The sequence below is a fragment of the Staurois parvus genome, unplaced genomic scaffold, assembly GCF_062004578.1.
Source record: "Staurois parvus isolate SC_StPar_1 unplaced genomic scaffold, SC_StPar_1.0 ptg002757l, whole genome shotgun sequence".
In the NCBI taxonomy this organism is placed as follows: domain Eukaryota; kingdom Metazoa; phylum Chordata; class Amphibia; order Anura; family Ranidae; genus Staurois; species Staurois parvus.
In genome coordinates this window covers 39,295-65,226 of record NW_028320553.1, presented here as the reverse complement: position 1 = coordinate 65,226, position 25,932 = coordinate 39,295, and the positions used below count along the sequence as shown (strand labels likewise).

The 25,932-nt window shown below is 52.8% G+C and overlaps 1 protein-coding gene across 3 annotated transcripts; it reads right to left on the bottom strand.

The window, feature by feature from the left end:
* Window positions 1-291: 291 nt before the first annotated feature.
* LOC149429177 (uncharacterized) lies at window positions 292-13,006 on the bottom strand. 3 transcript variants are annotated; one of them, XM_089666649.1, is made up of 5 exons: window positions 12,893-13,006; window positions 9,250-9,376; window positions 5,812-5,907; window positions 4,293-4,358; window positions 292-1,677 (listed from the first exon to the last, which is right to left on the bottom strand). In XM_089666649.1, the coding sequence occupies exons 1-5, from the start codon at window positions 12,941-12,943 to the stop codon at window positions 497-499; spliced, it is 1,521 nt and encodes a 506-aa protein (XP_089522775.1). In that variant the 5' UTR covers window positions 12,944-13,006; the 3' UTR covers window positions 292-496. The 3 variants fall into 3 exon arrangements, with proteins under 3 accessions (XP_089522775.1, XP_089522776.1, XP_089522777.1); XM_089666650.1 differs by having other exon boundaries at window positions 9,250-9,466; window positions 12,893-12,995; XM_089666651.1 differs by lacking the exon at window positions 4,293-4,358 and having other exon boundaries at window positions 293-1,677.
* Between the last annotated feature and the right edge of the window lie 12,926 nt (window positions 13,007-25,932).

The following is a 25,932-nucleotide window of genomic DNA, read 5'->3' as shown; positions in this document are numbered from 1 at the left end:
TGTGGCCTCGTCTCACATGACCCCCCCTCTCTCCCACGGCCTCGTGTCACATGACCCCCTCTCTCTCCCACGGCCTCGTGTCACATGACCCCCCCTCTCTCCCACGGCCTCGTGTCACTGTCACATGACCCCCCCTCTCTCCCACGGCCTCGTGTCACATGACCCCCCCTCTCTCTCACGGCCTCGTGTCACATGACCCACCCTCTCTCCCGCGGCCTCGTGTCACATGACCCCCCCCTCTCTCCCGCGGCCTCGTATCACATGACCCCCTCTCTCCCACAGGCTCGTGTCATGTGACCCCCCCCCGTCTCCCACGGCCTTGTGTCACATGACCCTCTCTTGTCGCCTCATGTCACATGACCCCCCACTCTCCCACAGCCTTGTGTCACATGACCCCCTCTCTCTCGTCACCTCATCTCACGTGACCCCCCCTCCCACGGCCTCGTACTGCCACTGTAAACTCCGGCGTGGTGTCTCCGCCTGTCTCTGTGGCTCCTCATTGCTCAGAGCGTGTGCGGTTACAGCAGACATTTTTGCAGGGATTTTCCAGGGGCCCCGCCGCCCTCTGGCAGGCCCCTTGCCCCCCCTGCGGAGACGTGGCCGTCTGTGACACCTTGCAGCTGAAGTGTAGGCGTTCTCCGGTGTGGATGCGTTGGTGTCGCACCAGGTTGTGTTTCCGGAAGAAGCTGCCGCCACACACGGTGCAGGGGAAGGGGCGTTGCCCGCTGTGGATCCCTTTGTGGCGCTCCAGGTTGGGTTTCTGGATGAAGCTGTCGCCGCACACATCGCAGCGGAAGGGGCGCTCCCCGGTGTGGATCTTCTCGTGGCGGCTCAGGTACTGCCGGCTGCTGAACCCCTTCCCGCACTCGGCGCAGGCGAACGGCCGCTCCCCGCTCCCACGGCTGTGCGACTTCTGATGGGTGTGCAGGTGGGGCTGAGCCACGAAGCTCCGGCGACACTGATCGCAGGAGAAGGGCTTCTCTCCGCCCACCGTGCCGTTTTGGTGGACCCGCTGATGGGCGAGGAGGTGAGAGCGGCAGGCGAAGCTTTTCCCGCACTCGGTACAGCGGTGTGGCCTCTGGGCGGAGTGTACCACCTCCTGGTGCCTCATTAGCGCCTTGCGGTGGGCGAAGCTTTGGTCGCACTGGTGGCACGGGAAGGGGGTCTCTCCGGTGTGCCGGCGGCGGTGGATCACCAGGTGCTGCTTGCGGCTGAAGCTCTTGTGGCACTCGGTGCAGGTGAAAGGTCGCTCCCCGGTGTGGATGCGGCAGTGCGTGATCAGGTCCGCCTTGCGGTTGAAGCTTTTCCCGCACTCGGCGCAGGAGAAGGGTCGCTCGCCCGTGTGGAGGCGGCTGTGGGTCTGGTAGTTGCCTTTGTGGTTGAATTTGATGCCGCAGTAGTCGCAGGAGTACATCTTCTCCCCGGTGTGGATCCGTCGGTGGCCCACCAGGTGGTGGCGGTAATGGAAGCTCTTCCCGCACACCTCGCACGGGTATGGACGCTCCCCGCCGTGGCTGCGCTGGTGGCTGGTCAGGTGGGACTTACGCAGGAAGCTGCGCTGACACTCGGTGCAGGAGTACGGCCGATCCGCCACGTCCGGGGCCCGGGGACCCTGAGAGCCGAGGAGGCGAGGCCGGGAGTCACGAGGGAACGGGGAGGTGATCCGGATATCTGTGCCTGCCGCAGACAAACAACCGTTACCATGGAGACACCACTGACACCGCCACACAGCTCAAGTGTGGGAAATGCAGCAAGCCCCGCCCACCCCGGTATGTGCCCGAGATATGGCAGCAATGACCCTCCGACCCGCCATCTCCCCCCAGTGCCCCCTACTGGGCGCCTTTCACTGCTACAACACCAATGATGGGGGTTCTCACTGTATTCACCGACACCAATGATGGGGGTTCTCACTGTATTCACCGACACCAATGATGGGGGTTATTACTGTGTTCACCGACACCAATGATGGGGGTTATTACTGTGTCCACCGACACCAATGATGGGGGTTATTACTGTGTCCACCGACACCAATAATCGGGGTTATTACTGTGTTCACCGACACCAATGCCGAGGGTTATTACTGTGTCCACCGACACCAATGATGGGGGTTATTACTGTGTCCACCGACACCAATGATGGGGGTTATTACTGTGTCCACCGACACCAATGATGGGGGTTATTACTGTGTCCACTGACACCAATGCTGGGGGTTATTACTGTATTCACCGACACCAATGATGGGGGTTATTACTGTGTTCACCGACACCAATGATGGGGGTTATTACTGTGTCCACCGACACCAATGCTGGGGGTTATTACTGTGTCCACCGACACCAATGCTGGGGGTTATTACTGTGTTCACCGACACCAATGCTGGGGGTTATTATTGTGTCCACTGACACCAATGCTGGGGGGTTATTACTGTGTCCACCGACACCGATGGGGGTTATTACTGTGTCCACCGACACCAATGCTGGGGGTTATTACTGTGTCTACTGACACCAATGCTGGGGGTTATTACTGTGTTCACCGACACCAATGATGGGGGTTCTCACTGTGTTCACCGACACCAATGATGGGGGTTATTACTGTGTTCACTGACACCAATGCTGGGGGTTATTACTGTGTTCACCGACACCAATGCTGGGGGTTATTACTGTGTTCACTGACACCAATGATGGGGGTTCTCACTGTATTCACCGACACCAATGCTGGGGGTTATTACTGTGTTCACCGACACCAATGCTGGGGGTTATTACTGTGTCCACCGACACCAATGCTGGGGGTTATTACTGTGTCCACCGACACCAATGCCGGGGGTTATTACTGTGTCCACCGACACCAATGCCGGGGGTTATTACTGTGTTCACTGCCACCAATGATGGGGGTTCTCACTGTGTTCACTGACACCAATGATGGGGGTTATTACTGTGTTCACCGACACCAATGCCGGGGGTTATTACTGTGTCCACTGACACCAATGCCGGGGGTTATTACTGTGTTTACTGACACCAATGCCGGGGGTTATTACTGTGTTCACCGACACCAATGATGGGGGTTATTACTGTGTCCACCGACACCAATGCTGGGGGGTTATTACTGTGTTCACCGACACCAATGCCGTGGGTTATTACTGTGTCCACCGACACCAATGCTGGGGGTTATTACTGTGTCCACCGACACCAATGCTGGGGGTTATTACTGTGTTCACCGACACCAATGCTGGGGGTTATTATTGTGTCCACCGACACCAATGCCGGGGGTTATTACTGTGTCCACCGACACCAATGCTGGAGGGTTATTACTGTGTTCACCGACACCAATGCCGGGGGTTATTACTGTGTCCACCGACACCAATGCTGGGGGTTATTATTGTGTCCACCGACACCAATGCCGGGGGTTATTATTGTGTCCACCGACACCAATGCTGGAGGGTTATTACTGTGTTCACCGACACCAATGCCGGGGGTTATTACTGTGTCCACCGACACCAATGCCGGGGGTTATTACTGTGTCCACCGACACCAATGCCGGGGGTTATTACTGTGTCCACCGACACCGATGGGGGTTATTACTGTGTCCACCGACACCAATGCCGGGGGTTATTACTGTGTCCACTGACACCAATGATGGGGGTTATTACTGTGTTCACCGACACCAATGATGGGGGTTATTACTGTGTTCACTGACACCAATGATGGGGGTTCTCACTGTGTTCACTGACACCAATGATGGGGGTTATTACTGTGTCCACTGACACCAATGATGGGGGTTATTACTGTGTCCACCGACACCAATGATGGGGGTTATTACTGTGTTCACCGACACCAATGATGGGGGTTATTACTGTGTCCACCGACACCAATGATGGGGGTTATTACTGTGTTCACCGACACCAATGATGGGGGTTATTACTGTGTTCACCGACACCAATGATGGGGGTTATTACTGTGTTCACCGACACCAATGCTGTGGGGTTATTACTGTGTTCACCGACACCGATGGGGGTTATTACTGTGTCCACCGACACCAATGATGGGGGTTATTACTGTGTCTACTGACACCAATGCTGGGGGTTATTACTGTGTCCACCGACACCAATGATGGGGGTTATTACTGTGTCCACCGACACCAATGCTGGGGGGTTATTACTGTGTTCACCGACACCAATGCTGGGGGGTTATTACTGTGTCCACTGACACCAATGTTGGGGGTTGTTACTGTGTCCACCGACACCCTCCTCTACACTGCCACGCCCCTCTACAGACCTCTCCATCCATCCTGCCTCTTACCGATAAAGCTGTATTCCTGGCGGCCAGACACCAGAGGCTCCGCCCCCTCCTCCTTTATGATGACACCTAGAGAGGGAGAAATATATTCCTATCAGTAATTCCCGACCTCCCGCCCCCCGCCCATCCTCCAATCACCACCCTCCACTCCTGACACTCCCACCACCCAGCCAGTCCATCTCCCCCCACCCATCCTCCAATCACCACCCACTCCCACCACTCAACCTCCAATCACATCCCATCCTGACACTCCCACCACCCAGCCAGTCCATCTCCTCCCACCTATCCTCCAATCAACACCCACTCCCACCACCCATCCTCCAATCACCACCCACTCCCACCACCCATCCGCCAATCACCACCCTCCACTCCTGACACTCCCACCACCCAGCCAGTCCATCTCCTCCCACCCATCCTCCAATCGACACCCACTCCTCCCACCCATCCTCCAATCAACACCCACTCCCACCACCCATCCTCCAATCACCACCCATCCGCCAATCACCACCCTCCACTCCTGACACTCCCACCACCCAGCCAGTCCATCTCCTCCCACCCATCCTCCAATCGACACCCACTCCCACCACCCATCCTCCAATCGACACCCACTCCCCCCGCCCATCCGCCAATCACCACCCTCCACTCCTACCTCCCAGCCCGTCCATCTCCTCCCACCCTACCTCCAATCACCACCCATCCCACCACTCCTGACACTCCCACCACCCAGCCTGTCCATCTTGTCCCACCCTTCCTCCAATCACCACCCATCTAACCTCAATATCTCCATCCAGATGTCTCCCTATCAGTCCTCCACTCCTCCATCTATCGCCAATCTCTCCATCCAGATGTCTCCTCGTCTGTCCTCCACTCCCATCCTCCCTCTATCTACCCCCAATATCTCCATCCAGATGTCTCCTCGTCTGTCCTCCACTCCCATCCTCCCTCTATCTACCCCCAATATATCCATCCAGATGTCTCCCCATCTGTCCTCCACTCCCATCCTCCCTCTATCTACCCCCAATATATCCATCCAGATGTCTCCCTATCAGTCCTCCACTCCTCCATCTATCGCCAATCTCTCCATCCAGATGTCTCCCCATCTGTCCTCCACTCCCATCCTCCCTCTATCTACCCCCAATATCTCCATCCAGATGTCTCCTCGTCTGTCCTCCACTCCCATCCTCCCTCTATCCACCCCCAATATATCCATCCAGATGTCTCCCCATCTGTCCTCCACTCCCATCCTCCCTCTATCTACCCCCAATATATCCATCCAGATGTCTCCTCGTCTGTCCTCCACTCCCATCCTCCCTCTATCTACCCCCAATATCTCCATCCAGATGTCTCCCCATCTGTCTTCCACTGCCATCTTCCCTCCATGTGTTGCTAATAGCCCCACCCCCCTCCCCTTTATATAGCCATCTAGGCCCTCTACTCCCAATTTCCCTCCATCTACCACTCCCCCTTCCCCACCTGTCCTTCAATATCTCCATCCATCATCCTCTGTCCTTATGTCTCTTACCATTGCAGAGTTCCCGGGGAACGTTTTCACTTTTAATCAGGTGCGATGTCCCTTCTGGCACCATTTTGTACCGCCTGAGCCCATGCAGGAGAAGACCTGAGAAAACAGACAGGATGGTCATTACAGTACTCATAAGAAAGCCCCTGCCATGCAGACACAGATGTCAGGTCCCCCCCCCCCCCACCCCTTACCCATCAACCACAAAGTGAGCATCAGACTGCCATGTCCATGTTACGGGTTACCCTCATCCTAGACCACCATCATTAGGGATACCCTCATCCTAGACCACCATCATTAGGGATACCCTCATCCAAGACCACCATCATTAGGGGTTACCCTCATCCTAGACCACCATCACTAGGGGTTACCCTCATCCAAGACCACCATCATTAGGGGTTACCCTCATCCTAGACCACCATCATTAGGGATTCCCTCATCCAAGACCACCATCATTAGGGGTTACCCTCATCCAAGACCACCATCATTAGGGGTTACCCTCATCCTAGACCACCATCATTAGGGGTTACCTTCATCCAAGACAACCATCATTAGGGGTTACCCTCATCCTAGACCACCATCATTAGGGGTTACCCTCATCCAAGACCACCATCATTAGGGGTTACCCTCATCCTAGACCACCATCATTAGGGATTCCCTCATCCAAGACCGCCATCATTAGGGGTTACCTTCATCCTAAACCGCCATCATTAGGGGTTACCCTCATGCAAGACCGCCATCATTAGGGGTTACCCTCATCCAAGACCACCATCATTAGGGGTTACCTTCATCCAAGACCGCCATCATTAGTGGTTACCTTCATCCAAGACCACCATCTTTAGGGGTTACCTTCATCCAAGACCGCCATCATTAGGGGTTACCCTCATCCAAGACCGCCATCAGGAGAAGACCTGAGGGTTACCCTCATCCAAGACCACCATCATTAGGGGTTACCCTCATCCTAGACCCCCATCATTAGGGGTTACCATCATTCAAGACCGCCATCATTAGGGGTTACCTTCATCCAAGACCACCATCATTAGGGGTTACCTTCATCCAAGACCACCATCATTAGGGGTTACCTTCATCCAAGACCGCCATCATTAGGGGTTACCCTCATCCAAGACTGCCATCAGGAGAAGACCTGAGGGTTACCCTCATCCAAGACCACCATCATTAGGGGTTACCCTCATCCTAGACCCCCATCATTAGGGGTTACCATCATTCAAGACCACCATCATTAGGGGTTACCTTCATCCAAGACCACCATCATTAGGGGTTACCCTCATCCTAGACCACCATCATTAGGGGTTACCCTCATCCAAGACCACCATCATTAGGGGATACCCTCATCCAAGACCCCCATCATTAGGGGTTACCTTCATCCAAGACCACCATCATTAGGGGTTACCTTCATCCTAGACCACCATCATTAGGGATACCCTCATCCAAGACCCCCATCATTAGGGGTTACCTTCATCCAAGACCACCATCATTAGGGTTACCCTCATCCAAGACCCCCATCATTAGGGGTTACCCTCATCCTAGACCACCATCATTAGGGGTTACCTTCATCCAAGACCCCCATCATTAGGGGTTACCCTCATCCTAGACCGCCATCATTAGGGATACCCTCATCCAAGACCACCATCATTAGGGATACCCTCATCCAAGACCACCATCATTAGGGATACCCTCATCCAAGACCCCCATCATTAGGGATACCCTCATCCAAGACCACCATCATTAGGGGTTACCCTCATCCAAGACCCCCATCATTAGGGGTTACCCTCATCCAAGACCCCCATCATTAGGGGTTACCCTCATCCTAGACCGCCATCATTAGGGATACCCTCATCCAAGACCACCATCATTAGGGATACCCTCATCCAAGACCACCATCATTAGGGATACCCTCATCCAAGACCCCCATCATTAGGGATACCCTCATCCAAGACCACCATCATTAGGGGTTACCCTCATCCAAGACCCCCATCATTAGGGGTTACCCTCATCCAAGACCACCATCATTAGGGGTTACCCTCATCCAAGACCCCCATCATTAGGGGTTACCCTCATCCAAGACCACCATCATTAGGGGTTACCTTCATCCAAGACCACCATCATTAGGGATACCCTCATCCAAGACCACCATCATTAGGGGTTACCCTCATCCTAGACCACCATCATTAGGGGTTACCCTCATCCTAGACCACCATCATTAGGGGTTACCCTTGTCATGGAAATTTTGTATTGTTGGTCGAACTTTAAATGTGTCATATATTCGTGTTATTCATATGTCTCTCGTGTGGCTTAATTAAAGCTCTGAAGGCTGCAATTGGGCCATGCGCATGTACAATGTATGTATTACAGTACTCAGCTTGGTAATGGATGAGATGGCAGATCTGTGCTTATAGACCGGCGTGTATACCACCACGGCATTCCATGCGAATGCTGCTGTCAGTAGACCGTGGGCCTGTATCCACATATCAGCAGCATGGTACCACGTGGGCTTCATAACGCAATGCGCAAGCGGTGTGAACTCCACGTGTAGGCTTATGCATATCTTACAACCCATTACCAACTTGAAACTGTATCTTGGATGGATGTGTTTTAATAAAGATCGTATCGGGCCCATCCAGGTACAGACTGATATTTTTAGGGAGTGCTTGTGCAGAGAATTTTACATACCAATAGAAGCTAGTAGGACAGGAAATATGACCTCAGATGGCTCATAGGGGGGAAGGGGAGGAAGTCTGCTGACCTCAGAAGGTTCATGGGGGAGGACCAGTGATAGATAATAGCAAAGGCTATGCTCCAATTGGAATGTACATCCTCTGTATAGGCAATCCCCATTGTATTGTTCGGTGGGAGGGATTGACTTTATTCATGTGGGGGGCATGTGTGTATTCTTAATAAAAACAGAGAGCTGAGCCTAAAGCCGGCCCTTATGTGGATTGCAACCAGCCTTAGAGTGTCGTGTGATCATTCCAGGGTAACGGAGCTCCAATCACCCACAAATTCAACAGAACCAAAGTATTTGGATGGGCAGGAATCGTGTAGTTTGGCTGCAGTCGTGGTAAGCGAGATTCGCACAGCTTTATGGGGGATTTCTGCGCATCCAACTGCGAGTACTCACGGTAAGGAGAAATTCGTTAAAGCGAATTTCCAAGACACCCTCATCCAAGACCACCATCATTAGGGGTTACCCTCATCCAAGACCCCCATCATTAGGGGTTACCCTCATCCAAGACCTCCATCATTAGGGGTTACCCTCATCCAAGACCTCCATCATTAGGGGTTACCCTCATCCAAGACCCCCATCATTAGGGGTTACCCTCATCCAAGACCCCCATCATTAGGGATACCTTCATCCAAGACCACCATCATTAGGGATACCCTCATCCAAGACCCCCCCCCCTCCCGAGAAGAGCGACTCACCCACTGAGGTCACCAACTCCACATTGTCCGCCATCACCTCCTTGTAGAGCCGGCGCTGCCAACCCTGCAGACACGCCCACTCCTCCTCCGAGAAATACACTGCGACGTCATCGAGGGTCACTGCCATCTGCAAGACACACCCGATTACTGGCTGGGGGAGGAGTCATTCCCGTCCTTGGGGTCCCATCATAGAGAAGATGCGGGGTCATTCCCGTCCCTGGGTTGAAAAAATAGAGATGATGGAACTTCAGGGATGGGAATGACCCCATATCTTCTCAATGATGGACCCTAGGGACGGGAATGACTCCACATCTTCTCTATGACGGGACCCCGGGGACGGGAATGACCCCGGGGATGGGAATGACTCTGCATCTTCTCTATGATGGACCCCGGGGACGGGAATGACCCCGCATCTTCTCTATGATGGAACCCCGGGGACGGGAATGACCCCGCATCTTCTCTATGATGGAACCCCGGGGACGGGAATGACCCCGCATCTTCTCTATGATGGAACCCCGGGGACGGGAATGACCCCGCATCTTCTCTATGATGGGACCCTGGGGACGGGAATGACCCCGCATCTTCTCTATGATGGAACCCCGGGGACGGGAATGACCCCGTATCTTCTCTATGATGGAACCCCGGGGACGGGAATGACCCCGCATCTTCTCTATGATGGACCCCGGGGACGGGAATGACCCGCATCTTCTCTATGATGGACCCCGGGGACGTGAATGACACCGCATCTTCTCTATGATGGAACCCCGGGGACGGGAATGACCCCGCATCTTCTCTATGATGGAACCCCGGGGACGGGAATGACCCCGCATCTTCTCTATGATGGAACCCCGGGGACGGGAATGACCCTGCATCTTCTCTATGATGGACCCCGGGGATGGGAATGACCCGCATCTTCTCCATGATGGACCCCGGGGACGTGAATGACCCGCATCTTCTATATGATGGACCCCGGGGACGGGAATGACCCGCATCTTCTCTATGATGGACCCCGGGGATGGGAAAGACCCGCATCTTCTCTATGATGGACCCCGGGGATGGGAATGACCCGCATCTTCTCTATGATGGGACCCCGGGGACGTGAATGACCCGCATCTTCTATATGATGGGACCCCGGGGACGGGAATGACCCGCATCTTCTCTATGATGGACCCCGGGGACGGGAATGACCCGCATCTTCTCTATGATGGGACCCCGGGGACGGGAATGACCCGCATCTTCTATATGATGGGACCCCGGGGACGGGAATGACCCGCATCTTCTCTATGATGGGACCCCGGGGACGGGAATGACCCGCATCTTCTCTATGATGGGACCCCGGGGACGGGAATGACCCCGCATCTTCTCTATGATGGACCCCGGGGACGGGAATGACCCGCATCTTCTCTATGATGGGACCCCGGGGACGGGAATGACCCGCATCTTCTCTATGATGGGACCCCGGGGACGGGAATGACCCCGCATCTTCTCTATGATGGACCCCGGGGATGGGAATGACCCGCATCTTCTATATGATGGGACCCCGGGGACGTGAATGACCCGCATCTTCTCTATGATGGGACCCCGGGGACGGGAATGACCCTGCATCTTCTCTATGATGGGACCCCGGGGATGGGAATGACCCGCATCTTCTCTATGATGGACCCCGGGGACGGGAATGACCCCGCATCTTCTCTATGATGGACCCCGGGGATGGGAATGACCCGCATCTTCTATATGATGGGACCCCGGGGACGGGAATGACCCCGCATCTTCTATATGATGGGACCCCGGAGACGGGAATGACCCGCATCTTCTCTATGATGGGACCCCGGGGACGGGAATGACCCCGCATCTTCTCTATGATGGACCCCGGGGACGGGAATGACCCGCATCTTCTCTATGATGGACCCCGGGGACGGGAATGACCCGCATCTTCTCTATGATGGGACCCCGGGGACGGGAATGACCCGCATCTTCTCTATGATGGACCCCGGGGACGGGAATGACCCCGCATCTTCTCTATGATGGACCCCGGGGATGGGAATGACCCGCATCTTCTCTATGATGGGACCCCGGGGACGGGAATGACCCCGCATCTTCTCTATGATGGAACCCCGGGGACGGGAATGACCCCGCATCTTCTCTATGATGGACCCCGGGGATGGGAATGACCCGCATCTTCTCCATGATGGACCCCGGGGACGTGAATGACCCGCATCTTCTATATGATGGACCCCGGGGATGGGAATGACCCGCATCTTCTCCATGATGGACCCCGGGGACGTGAATGACCCGCATCTTCTCTATGATGGACCCCGGGGACGTGAATGACCCCGCATCTTCTCTATGATGGGACCCCGGGGATGGGAATGACCCGCATCTTCTCTATGATGGACCCCAGGGATGGGAATGACCCGCATCTTCTCTATGATGGGACCCCGGGGATGGGAATGACCCGCATCTTCTCTATGATGGGACCCCGGGGATGGGAATGACCCGCATCTTCTCTATGATGGGACCCCGGGGATGGGAATGACCCGCATCTTCTCTATGATGGACCCCGGGGACGGGAATGACCCGCATCTTCTCTATGATGGGACCCCGGGGACAGGAATGACCCGCATCTTCTCTATGATGGGACCCCGGGGACGTGAATGACCCGCATCTTCTATATGATGGGACCCCGGGGACGGGAATGACCCGCATCTTCTATATGATGGGACCCCGGGGACGGGAATGACCCGCATCTTCTCTATGATGGGACCCCGGGGACGGGAATGACCCGCATCTTCTATATGATGGGACCCCGGGGACGGGAATGACCCGCATCTTCTCTATGATGGGACCCCGGGGACGGGAATGACCCCGCATCTTCTCTATGATGGACCCCGGGGACGGGAATGACCCCGCATCTTCTCTATGATGGGACCCCGGGGACGGGAATGACCCGCATCTTCTCTATGATGGACCCGGGGACGGGAATGACCCGCATCTTCTCTATGATGGGACCCCGGGGACGGGAATGACCCGCATCTTCTATATGATGGGACCCCGGGGACGGGAATGACCCGCATCTTCTCTATGATGGGACCCCGGGGACGGGAATGACCCGCATCTTCTCTATGATGGACCCCGGGGACGGGAATGACCCGCATCTTCTCTATGATGGACCCCGGGGACGGGAATGACCCCGCATCTTCTCTATGATGGACCCCGGGGATGGGAATGACCCGCATCTTCTCTATGATGGGACCCCGGGGACGGGAATGACCCGCATCTTCTATATGATGGGACCCCGGGGACGGGAATGACCCGCATCTTCTCTATGATGGGACCCCGGGGACGGGAATGACCCGCATCTTCTCTATGATGGACCCCGGGGACGGGAATGACCCGCATCTTCTCTATGATGGACCCCGGGGACGGGAATGACCCCGCATCTTCTCTATGATGGACCCCGGGGACGGGAATGACCCGCATCTTCTCTATGATGGACCCCGGGGACGGGAATGACCCGCATCTTCTCTATGATGGACCCCGGGGACGGGAATGACCCGGAATAAGGGGAAGATATGGGCGTTGTGTCATCTCCATCCCCGGTATTCCCCTCCCCCATGTACCGTGGCTCCTCCCCCTCTCTTACCTCCATGACCGGCGATGTCTCTGCTGTGGGCGGGGCCTCCTCTTTCCGCATTCTGACAGCGCCGAGCACCGAGGGATTCTGGGAGATGGGGGAGGAGCTGAACAGCCGACAGCCCGCCCACTGCCCGCCCAACACGTGCTGCGCCAAAACTTGTGGGAGTGGCTGGACACACCCAGCATCTCGGGATCCGCCTCCTCTATTGTACCTACTGATTGGTCTCTGCAGGGCGTGGGGCGGGGTTATCTGTCAGGTATTTTACTGAGTAGTGAGGACATAACTCCTCCCCTCCTATAGCTCCGCCCATAAATCGGTGATCCCCGGAGTACCCCGACATTTCTCCATCCCCCCGACACCGATCTGTGTCCGATCCCACCATCCCCCACCATGACTATCCCCCACCATGCTCCTCCCACCATGACCATCCCCCACCATGCTCCGCCCACCATGCTCCTCCCACCATGGCCATCCCCCCACCATGCTCCTCCCACCATGACCATCCCTCCACCATGCTCCGCCCACCATGACCATCCCCCACCATGCTCCTCCCACCATGGCCATCCCCCCACCATGCTCCTCCCACCATGACCATCCCTCCACCATGCTCCTCCCACCATGCCCATCCCCCCACCATGCTCCTCCCACCATGACCATCCCTCCACCGTGACCATCCCCCACCATGACCATCCCTCCACCATGCTCCTCCCACCATGACCATCCCCCACCATGCTCCTCCCACCATGACCATCCCCCACCATGCTCCTCCCACCATGACCATCCCCCACCATGCTCCTCCCACCATGACCATCCCCCACCATGCTCCTCCCACCATGACCATCCCCCACCATGCTCCTCCCACCATGACCATCCCCCACCATGCTCCTCCCACCATGACCATCCCTCCACCATGCTCCTCCCACCATGACCATCCCCCACCATGCTCCTCCCACCATGACCATCCCCCACCATGCTCCTCCCACCATGACCATCCCCCACCATGCTCCTCCCACCATGACCATCCCCCACCATGCTCCTCCCACCATGACCATCATCCTACCATTTACATCCCCCTGCCATGACTGATCTACTCATCCTGACCATCCCCCACCCTAAATATGCCCCCCATCTTCACCATCATCCTACCATAACCATTACCCCACCATGCCCCCCACCATGACCATCCCCCACCATGCCCCCCACCATGACCATCCCCCACCATGACCATCCCCCACCATGCCCCCCACCATGACCATCCCCCACCATGCCCCCCACCATGACCATCCCCCACCATGCCCCCCACCCAGCCTTCATCCTACCATTACCATCCGACCTCCATGACTATTCTCCCCATTCTAACCATCACCCCACCCTGATACTTTTCTGACCGTCCCTCCACCATGGCAGTCCCCCCATCCTGAATATTCACCCCATCCTGACTATCCCCCCACAATGACCATCCCCCCATCCTGACCATCACCCCACAATGACCATCACCCCATCCTGACTATCCCCCCACAATGACCATCCCCCCATCCTGACCATCACCCCACAATGACCATCCCCCCATCCTGACCATCACCCCACAATGACCATCACCCCATCCTGACTATCCCCCCACAATGACCATCACCCCATCCTAACCATCATCCCATCCTGACCATCATCCCACTATGACCATCCTCCCACAATGACCATCACCCCATCCTGACCATCACCCCACTATGACCATCACCCCATCCTGACCATCACCCCACTATGACCATCACCCAATCCTGACCATCACCCCACAATGACCATCACCCCATCCTGACCATCCTCCCACAATGACCATCATCCCACTATGACCATCCCCCCATCCTGACCATCACCCCACTATGACCATCACCCCATCCTGACCATCATCCCACAATGACCATCACCCCATCCTGACCATCCTCCCACAATGACCATCACCCCATCCTGACCATCCTCCCACAATGACCATCACCTCATCCTGACCATCACCCCACAATGACCATCATCTCATCCTGACCATCACCCCACAATGACCATCATCCCACAATGACCATCCTCCCACAATGACCATCCCCCCATCCTGACCATCACCCCACAATGACCATCATCCCACTATGACCATCACCCCACAATGACCATCAACCCATCCTGACCATCACCCCACTATGACCATCACCCAATCCTGACCATCATCCCACAATGACCATCACCCCATCCTGACCATCATCCCACTATGACCATCCTCCCACAATGACCATCACCCCATCCTGACCATCACCCCACTATGACCATCACCCCATCCTGACCATCACCCCACTATGACCATCACCCAATCCTGACCATCACCCCACAATGACCATCACCCCATCCTGACCATCCTCCCACAATGACCATCATCCCACTATGACCATCCCCCCATCCTGACCATCACCCCACTATGACCATCACCCCATCCTGACCATCATCCCACAATGACCATCACCCCATCCTGACCATCCTCCCACAATGACCATCACCCCATCCTGACCATCCTCCCACAATGACCATCACCTCATCCTGACCATCACCCCACAATGACCATCATCTCATCCTGACCATCACCCCACAATGACCATCATCCCACAATGACCATCCTCCCACAATGACCATCCCCCCATCCTGACCATCACCCCACAATGACCATCATCCCACTATGACCATCACCCCACAATGACCATCAACCCATCCTGACCATCACCCCACTATGACCATCACCCAATCCTGACCATCATCCCACAATGACCATCACCCCATCCTGACCATCACCCCATCCTGACCATCACCCCACTATGACCATCACCCCATCCTGACCATCATCCCACAATGACCATCACCCCATCCTGACCATCACCCCACTATGACCATCACCCCATCCTGACCATCCTCCCACAATGACCATCATCCCACTATGACCATCCCCCCATCCTGACCATCACCCCACTATGACCATCACCCCATCCTGACCATCATCCCACAATGACCATCACCCCATCCTGATCATCCTCCCACAATGACCATCACCTCATCCTGACCATCACCCCACAATGACCATCACCCCATCCTGACCATCACCCCACAATGACCAGCACCTCATCCTGACCATCACCCCACAATGACCATCATCCCACAATGACCATCCCCCCATCCTGACCATCACCCCACAATGACCATCGTCCCACTATGACCATCACCCCACTATGACCATCACCCAATCCTGACCATCATCCCACAATGACCATCATCCCACAATGACCATCACCCCATCCTGACCATCACCCCAGCCTGACCATCATCCCACAATGACCATCATCCCACAATGACCATCTCCCCATCCTGACCATCACCCCACTATGACCACCACCCCATCCTGACCATCACCCCACTATGACCACCACCCCATCCTGACCATCACCCCATCCTGACCATCATCGCACAATGACCACCACCCCATCCTGACCATCACCCCATCCTGACCATCATCGCACTATGACCATCACCCCATCCTGACCATCATCCCACAATGACCATCACCCCATCCTGACCATCACCCCACTATGACCATCATCCCACAATGACCATCATCCCACAATGACCATCCCCCCATCCTGACCATCACCCCACTATGACCACCACCCCATCCTGACCATCACCCCACTATGACCACCACCCCATCCTGACCATCACCCCATCCTGACCATCATCCCACAATGACCATCACCCCATCCTGACCATCCTCCCACAATGACCATCACCTCATCCTGACCATCACCCCACAATGACCATCCCCCCATCCTGACCATCACCCCACAATGACCATCATCCCACTATGACCATCACCCCAAAATGACCATCAACCCATCCTGACCATCACCCCACTATGACCATCACCCCATCCTGACCATCACCCCACTATGACCATCACCCCATCCTGACCATCACCCCACTATGACCATCACCCAATCCTGACCATCATCCCACAATGACCATCATCCCACAATGACCATCCCCCCATCCTGACCATCACTTCACTATGACCATCACCCCATCCTGACCATCATCCCACAATGACCATCACCTCATCCTGACCATCACCCCACAATGACCATCACCTCATCCTGACCATCACCCCACAATGACCATCACCTCATCCTGACCATCACCCCACAATGACCATCACCTCATCCTGACCATCCTCCCACAATGACCATCATCCCACAATGACCATCATCCCACAATGACCATCCTCCCACAATGACCATCCCCCCATCCTGACCATCACCCCACAATGACCATCATCCCACTATGACCATCACCCCACAATGACCATCAACCCATCCTGACCATCACCCCACTATGACCATCACCCAATCCTGACCATCATCCCACAATGACCATCATCCCACAATGACCATCACCCCATCCTGACCATCACCCCATCCTGACCATCACTCCACTATGACCATCACCCCATCCTGACCATCATCCCACAATGACCATCATCCCACAATGACCATCATCCCACAATGACCATCTCCCCATCCTGGCCATCACCCCACTATGACCACCACCCCATCCTCACCATCACCCCACTATGACCACCACCCCATCCTGACCATCACCCCATCCTGACCATCATCGCACAATGACCACCACCCCATCCTGACCATCACCCCATCCTGACCATCATCGCACTATGACCATCACCCTATCCTGACCATCATCCCACAATGACCATCACCCCATCCTGACCATCACCCCACTATGACCATCATCCCACAATGACCATCATCCCACAATGACCATCATCCCACAATGACCATCCCCCCATCCTGACCATCACCCCACTATGACCACCACCCTTTCCTGACCATCACCCCATCCTGACCATCCTCCCACAATGACCATCACCACATCCTGACCATAATCCCACTATGACCATCACCCCATCCTGACCATCCTCCCACAATGACCATCACCCCATCCTGACCATCCTCCCACAATGACCATCACCTCATCCTGACCATCACCCCACAATGACCATCCCCCCATCCTGACCATCACCCCACAATGACCATCATCCCACTATGACCATCACCCCAAAATGACCATCAACCCATCCTGACCATCACCCCACTATGACCATCACCCCATCCTGACCATCACCCCATCCTGACCATCACCCCATCCTGACCATCACCCCACTATGACCATCACCCAATCCTGACCATCATCCCACAATGACCATCATCCCACAATGACCATCCCCCCATCCTGACCATCACTTCACTATGACCATCACCCCATCCTGACCATCATCCCACAATGACCATCATCCCACAATGACCATCCCCCCATCCTGACCATCACCCCACTATGACCATCACCCCATCCTGACCATCATCGCACAATGACCATCACCCCATCCTGACCATCCTCCCACAATGACCATCACCACATCCTGACCATCACCCCAGTATGACCATCACCCCATCCTGACCATCCTCCCACAGTGACCATCACCCCATCCTGACCATCCTCCCACAATGACCATCACCCCATCCTGACCATCCTCCCACAATGACCATCACCCCATCCTGACCATCATCCCACTATGACCATCACCCCATCCTGACCATCCTCCCACAATGACCATCACCACATCCTGACCATCACCCCACAATGACCATCACCCCATCCTGACCATCCTCCCACAATGACCATCACCCCATCCTGACCATCATCCCACTATGACCATCACCCCATCCTGACCATCCTCCCACAATGACCATCACCACATCCTGACCATCACCCCACAATGACCATCACCCCATCCTGACCATCCACCCACAATGACCATCACCCCATCCTGACCATCCTCCCACAATGACCATCACCACATCCTGACCATCACCCCACAATGACCATCACCCCACTATGACCATCACCCCATCCTGACCATCATCCCACTATGACCTTCACCCCATCCTGACCATCATCCCACAATGACCATCACCCCATCCTGACCGTCATTCCACTATGACCATCACCCCATCCTTACCATCACCCCACTATGACCATCACCCCATCCTGACCACCACCCCATCCTGACCATCATCCCACTATGACCATCACCCCATCCTGACCATCACCCCACAATGACCATCACCCCATCCTGACCACCACCCCATCCTGACCATCATCCCACTATGACCATCACCCTATCCTGACCATCACCCCACTATGACCATCACCCCACAATGACCATCACCCCATCCTGACCATCATCCCATCATGACCATCATCGCACTATGACCATCCCCCCACCATGACCAATCTCCCCATTGATGGAAGGCAACAAGGGCTTTGAACTTTGACAATGAATTCTGTTACACGTGTCCACCTCATTGGCTCGGTAATATGATGCGTAATATCATGTCTTTGGGTGGTCATCTCGGTATACAAGCCGTGTGTAGCTGCCATCGAATCACACGGATAACATGCCTCCATCATTCTTCCACATGTGGTAAATAAACCTTCACTTTGCATAACAAGAAGTCCTCGTTCTTTTATCAAGGGGTATGTCCAGCCTGGACACCATCACCCCAACTACCCCCCCCCCCCCGCCATGACCAGTCTTCTCATCCTGCCCCCCCCTCATCATGACCATCCCCCCACACTAACCATTTTCTTCATACCAACCATCACCCCATCCTGGTCATCCCTCCAACATGACAATTTACCCCACCCTGACCATCGCCCTACCATAACCATCATCCCAATACTGACTATGCCCCCACCATGAAGATCCCACCATCCTGACCCTCTCACTAGCCTGACCATCACCCCACATGACCATCACCCCATGTCTTCCCATGGACACGTGTTGGATTAATGTTCCTTGTATGGAATGATAAGATGGACGCGTGTTGGATGAATGTTCCTTGTATGGAATGATAAGGTGGACGCGTGTTGGATGAATGTTCCTTGTATGGAATGATAAGATGGACGCGTGTTGGATGAATGTTCCTTGTATGGAATGATAAGGTGGACGCGTGTTGGATGAATGTTCCTTGTATGGAATGATAAGGTGGACGCGTGTTGGATGAATGTTCCTTGTATGGAATGATAAGGTGGACGCGTGTTGGATGAATGTTCCTTGTATGGAATGATAAGGAGGACGCGTGTTGGATGAATGTTCCTTGTATGGAATGATAAGGTGGACACGTGTTGGATGAATGTTCCTTGTATGGAATGATAAGATGGACGCGTGTTGGATGAATGTTCCTTGTATGGAATGATAAGGTGGACGCGTGTTGGATGAATGTTCCTTGTATGGAATAAGGTGGACGCGTGTTGGATGAATGTTCCTTGTATGGAATGATAAGATGGACGCGTGTTGGATGAATGTTCCTTGTTTGGAATGATAAGGTGGACGCGTGTTGGATGAATGTTCCTTGTATGGAATGATAAGGTGGACACGTGTTGGATGAATGTTCCTTGTTTGGAATGATAAGATGGACGCGTGTTGGATGAATGCTCCTTGTTTGGAATGATAAGATGGACGCGTGTTGGATGAATGTTCCTCGTATGGAATGATAAGATGGACGCGTGTTGGATGAATGTTCCTTGTATGGAATAAGGTGGACGCGTGTTGGATGAATGCTCCTTGTTTGGAATGATAAGATGGACGCGTGTTGGATGAATGCTCCTTGTATGGAATGATAAGATGGACGCGTGTTGGATGAATGTTCCTTGTATGGAATGATAAGGTGGACACGTGTTGGATGAATGCTCCTTGTTTGGAATGATAAGGTGGACGCGTGTTGGATGAATGTTCCTTGTATGGAATGATAAGGTGGACACGTGTTGGATGAATGTTCCTTGTATGGAATGATAAGATGGACGCGTGTTGGATGAATGCTCCTTGTTTGGAATGATAAGATGGACGCGTGTTGGATGAATGCTCCTTGTATGGAATGATAAGATGGACGCGTGTTGGGTGAATGTTCCTTGTATGGAATGATAAGGTGGACGCGTGTTGGATGAATGTTCCTTGTATGGAATAAGGTGGACGCGTGTTGGATGAATGTTCCTTGTATGGAATGATAAGATGGACGCGTGTTGGATGAATGTTCCTTGTATGGAATGATAAGATGGACGCGTATTGGATGAATGTTCCTTGTATGGAATGATAAGATGGACGCGTGTTGGATGAATGTTCCTCGTATGGAATGATAAGATGGACGCGTGTTGGATGAATGTTCCTCGTATGGAATGATAAGGTGGACGCGTGTTGGATGAATGTTCCTCGTATGGAATGATAAGATGGACGCGTGTTGGATGAATGTTCCTTGTTTGGAATGATAAGATGGACGCGTGTTGGATGAATGTTCCTTGTTTGGAATGATAAGATGGACGCGTGTTGGATGAATGTTCCTTGTATGGAATGATAAGATGGACGCGTGTTGGATGAATGTTCCTTGTATGGAATGATAAGATGGACGCGTGTTGGATGAATGTTCCTCGTTTGGAATGATAAGATGGACGCGTGTTGGATGAATGTTCCTTGTATGGAATCATAAGATGGACGCGTGTTGGATGAATGTTCCTTGTATGGAATAAGGTGGACGCGTGTTGGATGAATGCTCCTTGTTTGGAATGATAAGATGGACGCGTGTTGGATGAATGCTCCTTGTATGGAATGATAAGATGGACGCGTGTTGGATGAATGTTCCTTGTATGGAATGATAAGATGGACACGTGTTGGATGAATGCTCCTTGTTTGGAATGATAAGGTGGACGCGTGTTGGATGAATGTTCCTTGTATGGAATGATAAGGTGGACACGTGTTGGATGAATGTTCCTTGTATGGAATGATAAGATGGACGCGTGTTGGATGAATGCTCCTTGTATGGAATGATAAGATGGACGCGTGTTGGATGAATGTTACTTGTATGGAATGATAAGATGGACGCGTGTTGGATGAATGCTCCTTGTTTGGAATGATAAGATGGACGCGTGTTGGATGAATGCTCCTTGTATGGAATGATAAGATGGACGCGTGTTGGATGAATGTTACTTGTATGGAATGATAAGATGGACGCGTGTTGGATGAATGTTCCTTGTATGGAATAAGGTGGACGCGTGTTGGATGAATGTTCCTTGTATGGAATGATAAGATGGACGCGTGTTGGATGAATGTTCCTTGTATGGAATGATAAGATGGACGCGTGTTGGATGAATGTTCCTTGTATGGAATGATAAGATGGACGCGTGTTGGATGAATGTTCCTTGTTTGGAATGATAAGATGGACGCGTGTTGGATGAATGTTCCTCGTATGGAATGATAAGATGGACGCGTGTTGGATGAATGTTCCTCGTATGGAATGATAAGGTGGACGCGTGTTGGATGAATGTTCCTCGTATGGAATGATAAGATGGACGCGTGTTGGATGAATGTTCCTTGTTTGGAATGATAAGATGGACGCGTGTTGGATGAATGTTCCTTGTTTGGAATGATAAGATGGACGCGTGTTGGATGAATGTTCCTTGTATGGAATGATAAGATGGACGCGTGTTGGATGAATGTTCCTTGTATGGAATGATAAGATGGACGCGTGTTGGATGAATGTTCCTCGTTTGGAATGATAAGATGGATGCGTGTTGGATGAATGTTCCTTGTACGGAATTATAAGATGGACGCGTGTTGGATGAATGTTCCTTGTACGGAATGATAAGATGGACGCGTGTTGGATGAATGTTCCTTGTACGGAATGATAAGATGGACGCGTGTTGGATGAATGTTCCTTGTTTGGAATGATAAGATGGACGCGTGTTGGATGAATGTTCCTTGTTTGGAATGATAAGATGGACGCGTGTTGGATGAATGTTCCTTGTATGGAATGATAAGATGGACGCGTGTTGGATGAATGTTCCTTGTACGGAATTATAAGATGGACGCGTGTTGGATGAATGTTCCTTGTACGGAATGATAAGATGGACACGTGTTGGATGAATGTTCCTTGTACGGAATGATAAGATGGACGCGTGTTGGATGAATGTTCCTTGTACGGAATGATAAGATGGACGCGTGTTGGATGAATGTTCCTTGTACGGAATTATAAGATGGACGCGTGTTGGATGAATGTTCCTTGTACGGAATGATAAGATGGACGCGTGTTGGATGAATGTTCCTTGTACGGAATGATAAGATGGACGCGTGTTGGATGAATGTTCCTTGTACGGAATGATAAGATGGACGCGTGTTGGATGAATGTTCCTTGTACGGAATTATAAGATGGACGCGTGTTGGATGAATGTTCCTTGTACGGAATGATAAGATGGACGCGTGTTGGATGAATGTTCCTTGTACGGAATGATAAGATGGACGCGTGTTGGATGAATGTTCCTTGTACGGAATAATAAGATGGACGCGTGTTGGATGAATGGAATGATAAGATGGACGCGTGTTGGATGAATGTTCCTTGTATGGAATGATAAGATGGACGCATGTTGGATGAATGTTCCTTGTATGGAATGATAAGATGGACACGTGTTGGATTAATGTTCATTGTATGGAATGATAAGATGGGCACGTGTTGGATGAATGTTCCTTGTATGGAATGATAAGATGGACACGTGTTGGATGAATGTTCCTTGTATGGAATGATATGATGGACACATGTTGGATGAATGTTCCTTGAATGGAATGATAAGATGGACGCGTGTTGGATGAATGTTTCTTGTATGGAATGATAAGATGGACGTATGTTGGATGAATGTTCCTTGTATGGAATGATAAGATGGACACGTGTTGGATGAATGTTCCTCGTATGGAATGATAAGATGGACACGTGTTGGATGAATGTTCCTTGTATGGAATGATAAGGTGGACATGTGTGAGGGTTCCTAGGTGCTCACCTCATGAAAGGAAGTATCCATGGCTGGACAAACCTCTGCTTCCCTGGACTATCAGCCAGCAGTCTGCACTAGGACCCTGCTGCCAATACCCCCAGTGGAGTCCAGAGGTCTTCATGGGACCTGATCACCAGGAAATAGGTCTCCATTCTGTGGTTGATCTGCAGCCTGTTGAAGAGGTTCCCTCAGGTCCTTGTTCCTGTTCCTAGTCATGTGAATGTTCTTAGCACTGTGACTAAGACTCAGGTCCCTAGGCCCCTTGGCTGAGGATGCCGCACTGGTCCAAGGCAGATTCCTAAGACCAAGTTTTTGGATCAAGCTTAGGTAGGTTTGCAAAGTTTTCCTGTGTCAGACCTGTAACATACATGTAGGAGTGGATAGATGTGAGATTTGAGTGGACCTCAGTAACATCTTCATGTGTTTGGATTGATGGGTTCCTGGTTGTTTATTTGATTTTCTGGTGTTCATGTGTACCATCTGTGGTTACAGTATACCCTCATCCCTGCCTACCTCTGTATGGGTGTCTCTCACTCACCCCATTTCCACCTTCAATTCGTCTCACATCAATGTAGGGTTGAGTTTTTCTACGTGTCTCGGGTCATGTAATGGTCTGCTGGGATATTATAAGATCAAGTGTAGTATCTGTTCTTATCAGTTTTCGGGAGGAAGAAGGCTGGTTCTCACTTGCCTTCAGGGCTGGGCTTTTTGGCTCGGAATAGAGGAACTATTTTTATTCTGGACAACAGCCCCACCATTGTCTAGCACATTGCCCTTTTGGTTGCACTTATCCGCTTCCCCCTCATCTTTTTCATGTGGACTGGGTCACTTGCACTTTCTCAATTGCTGGTATTACTAGACTAGATTCTCGGACTTGCCTTGAAAGTCTTGGTGGAGGGGCACATGGCCTCCTGGTCAGGGTCTCCCATTGGAGGAGCCCCACCTAGTACTTTGATTGGCCTTGCTTTGGGTGGCCTCCCAAAGAAAGAGGTCTGCCTGGTTTTGGCCAGCTGGACCATGAGTACCCCAGTTCCCATCAGGAGCCTTGCACCTTGGGGGATCAGGGCTAGGGGGTCCTTTCCTCTCGGAAGAGGACCATGTGTACACCTTCTGCATATTTTTGTGTGCTCACTTTTTGTATGCACCGGAAATATGTTTTTTGAATGGGTTTCACTACACCGCAGAGCTTCAAAGAAAAGAATTGTGCTATGAGGACTCTAACATCCCATTGTTGTCTCCCTGCGAGATTGGTCATCTGACCACGAAACCTTTTTTTCTCATCATGGATCCTCCTTTCCTGGATACTGTGGGCTAGGAGTATAAAACCTTTGCCTTGATTGGAATTATTGGCCACCTCTACGTGTTCATGTTCTGACATACTCTATACACGTTCTACATGTACATGGAGGAGCCGGGTATCGTACTTGTACTGATCTCAGTCATACAGTAAGAATTTAATTCTCCTAGATGGCTTGGAGGGGACATCAGAGCAGACATTGGAGGGGACATCAGAGCAGACATTGGAGGGGACATCAGAGCAGACATTGGAGGGGACATCGGAATGTGCATCAGAGGGGAGACATTGGGGAGAACATTGGAGAAAACATCAGAGAGACATTGGAGGGGACATCAGAGCAGACATTGGAGGGGACATCAGAGCAGACATTGGAGGGGACATCAGAGCAGACATTGGAGGGGACATCGGAATGTGCATCAGAGGGGAGACATTGGGGAGAACATTGGAGAAAACATCAGAGAGACATTGGAGGGGACATCAGAGAGACATTGGAGGGGACATCAGAGCAGACATTGGAGGGGACATCAGAGCAGACATTGGAGGGGATATCAGAGCAGACATTGGAGGGGACATCAGAGCAGACATTGGAGTGGACATCGGAATGTGCATCAGAGGGGAGACATTGGGGAGAACATTGGAGAAAACATCAGAGGGAGGCATCATAGAGGAAGTCAGGGGGATATGGGGTGGGCACATCCAAAAGAACATCAGAGGGAATATTGGAGAGTATATCAGAAAGGGGACATCGGAGAGGAAATTGGAGGAGACATCACAGAGT

Excerpts from the sequence above, each read along its gene's own strand:
- LOC149429177 (XM_089666649.1), bottom strand. The coding sequence starts at position 12,943 with ATGCGGAAAGAGGAGGCCCCGCCCACAGCAGAGACATCGCCGGTCATG. Across the intron at positions 4,359-5,811 it reads TCCCCGGGAACTCTGCAATG|GTGTCATCATAAAGGAGGAG; the intron begins GTAAGAGACATA and ends CTCCCTCTCTAG. Across the intron at positions 1,678-4,292 it reads CCAGGAATACAGCTTTATCG|GCACAGATATCCGGATCACC; the intron begins GTAAGAGGCAGG and ends TGTCTGCGGCAG.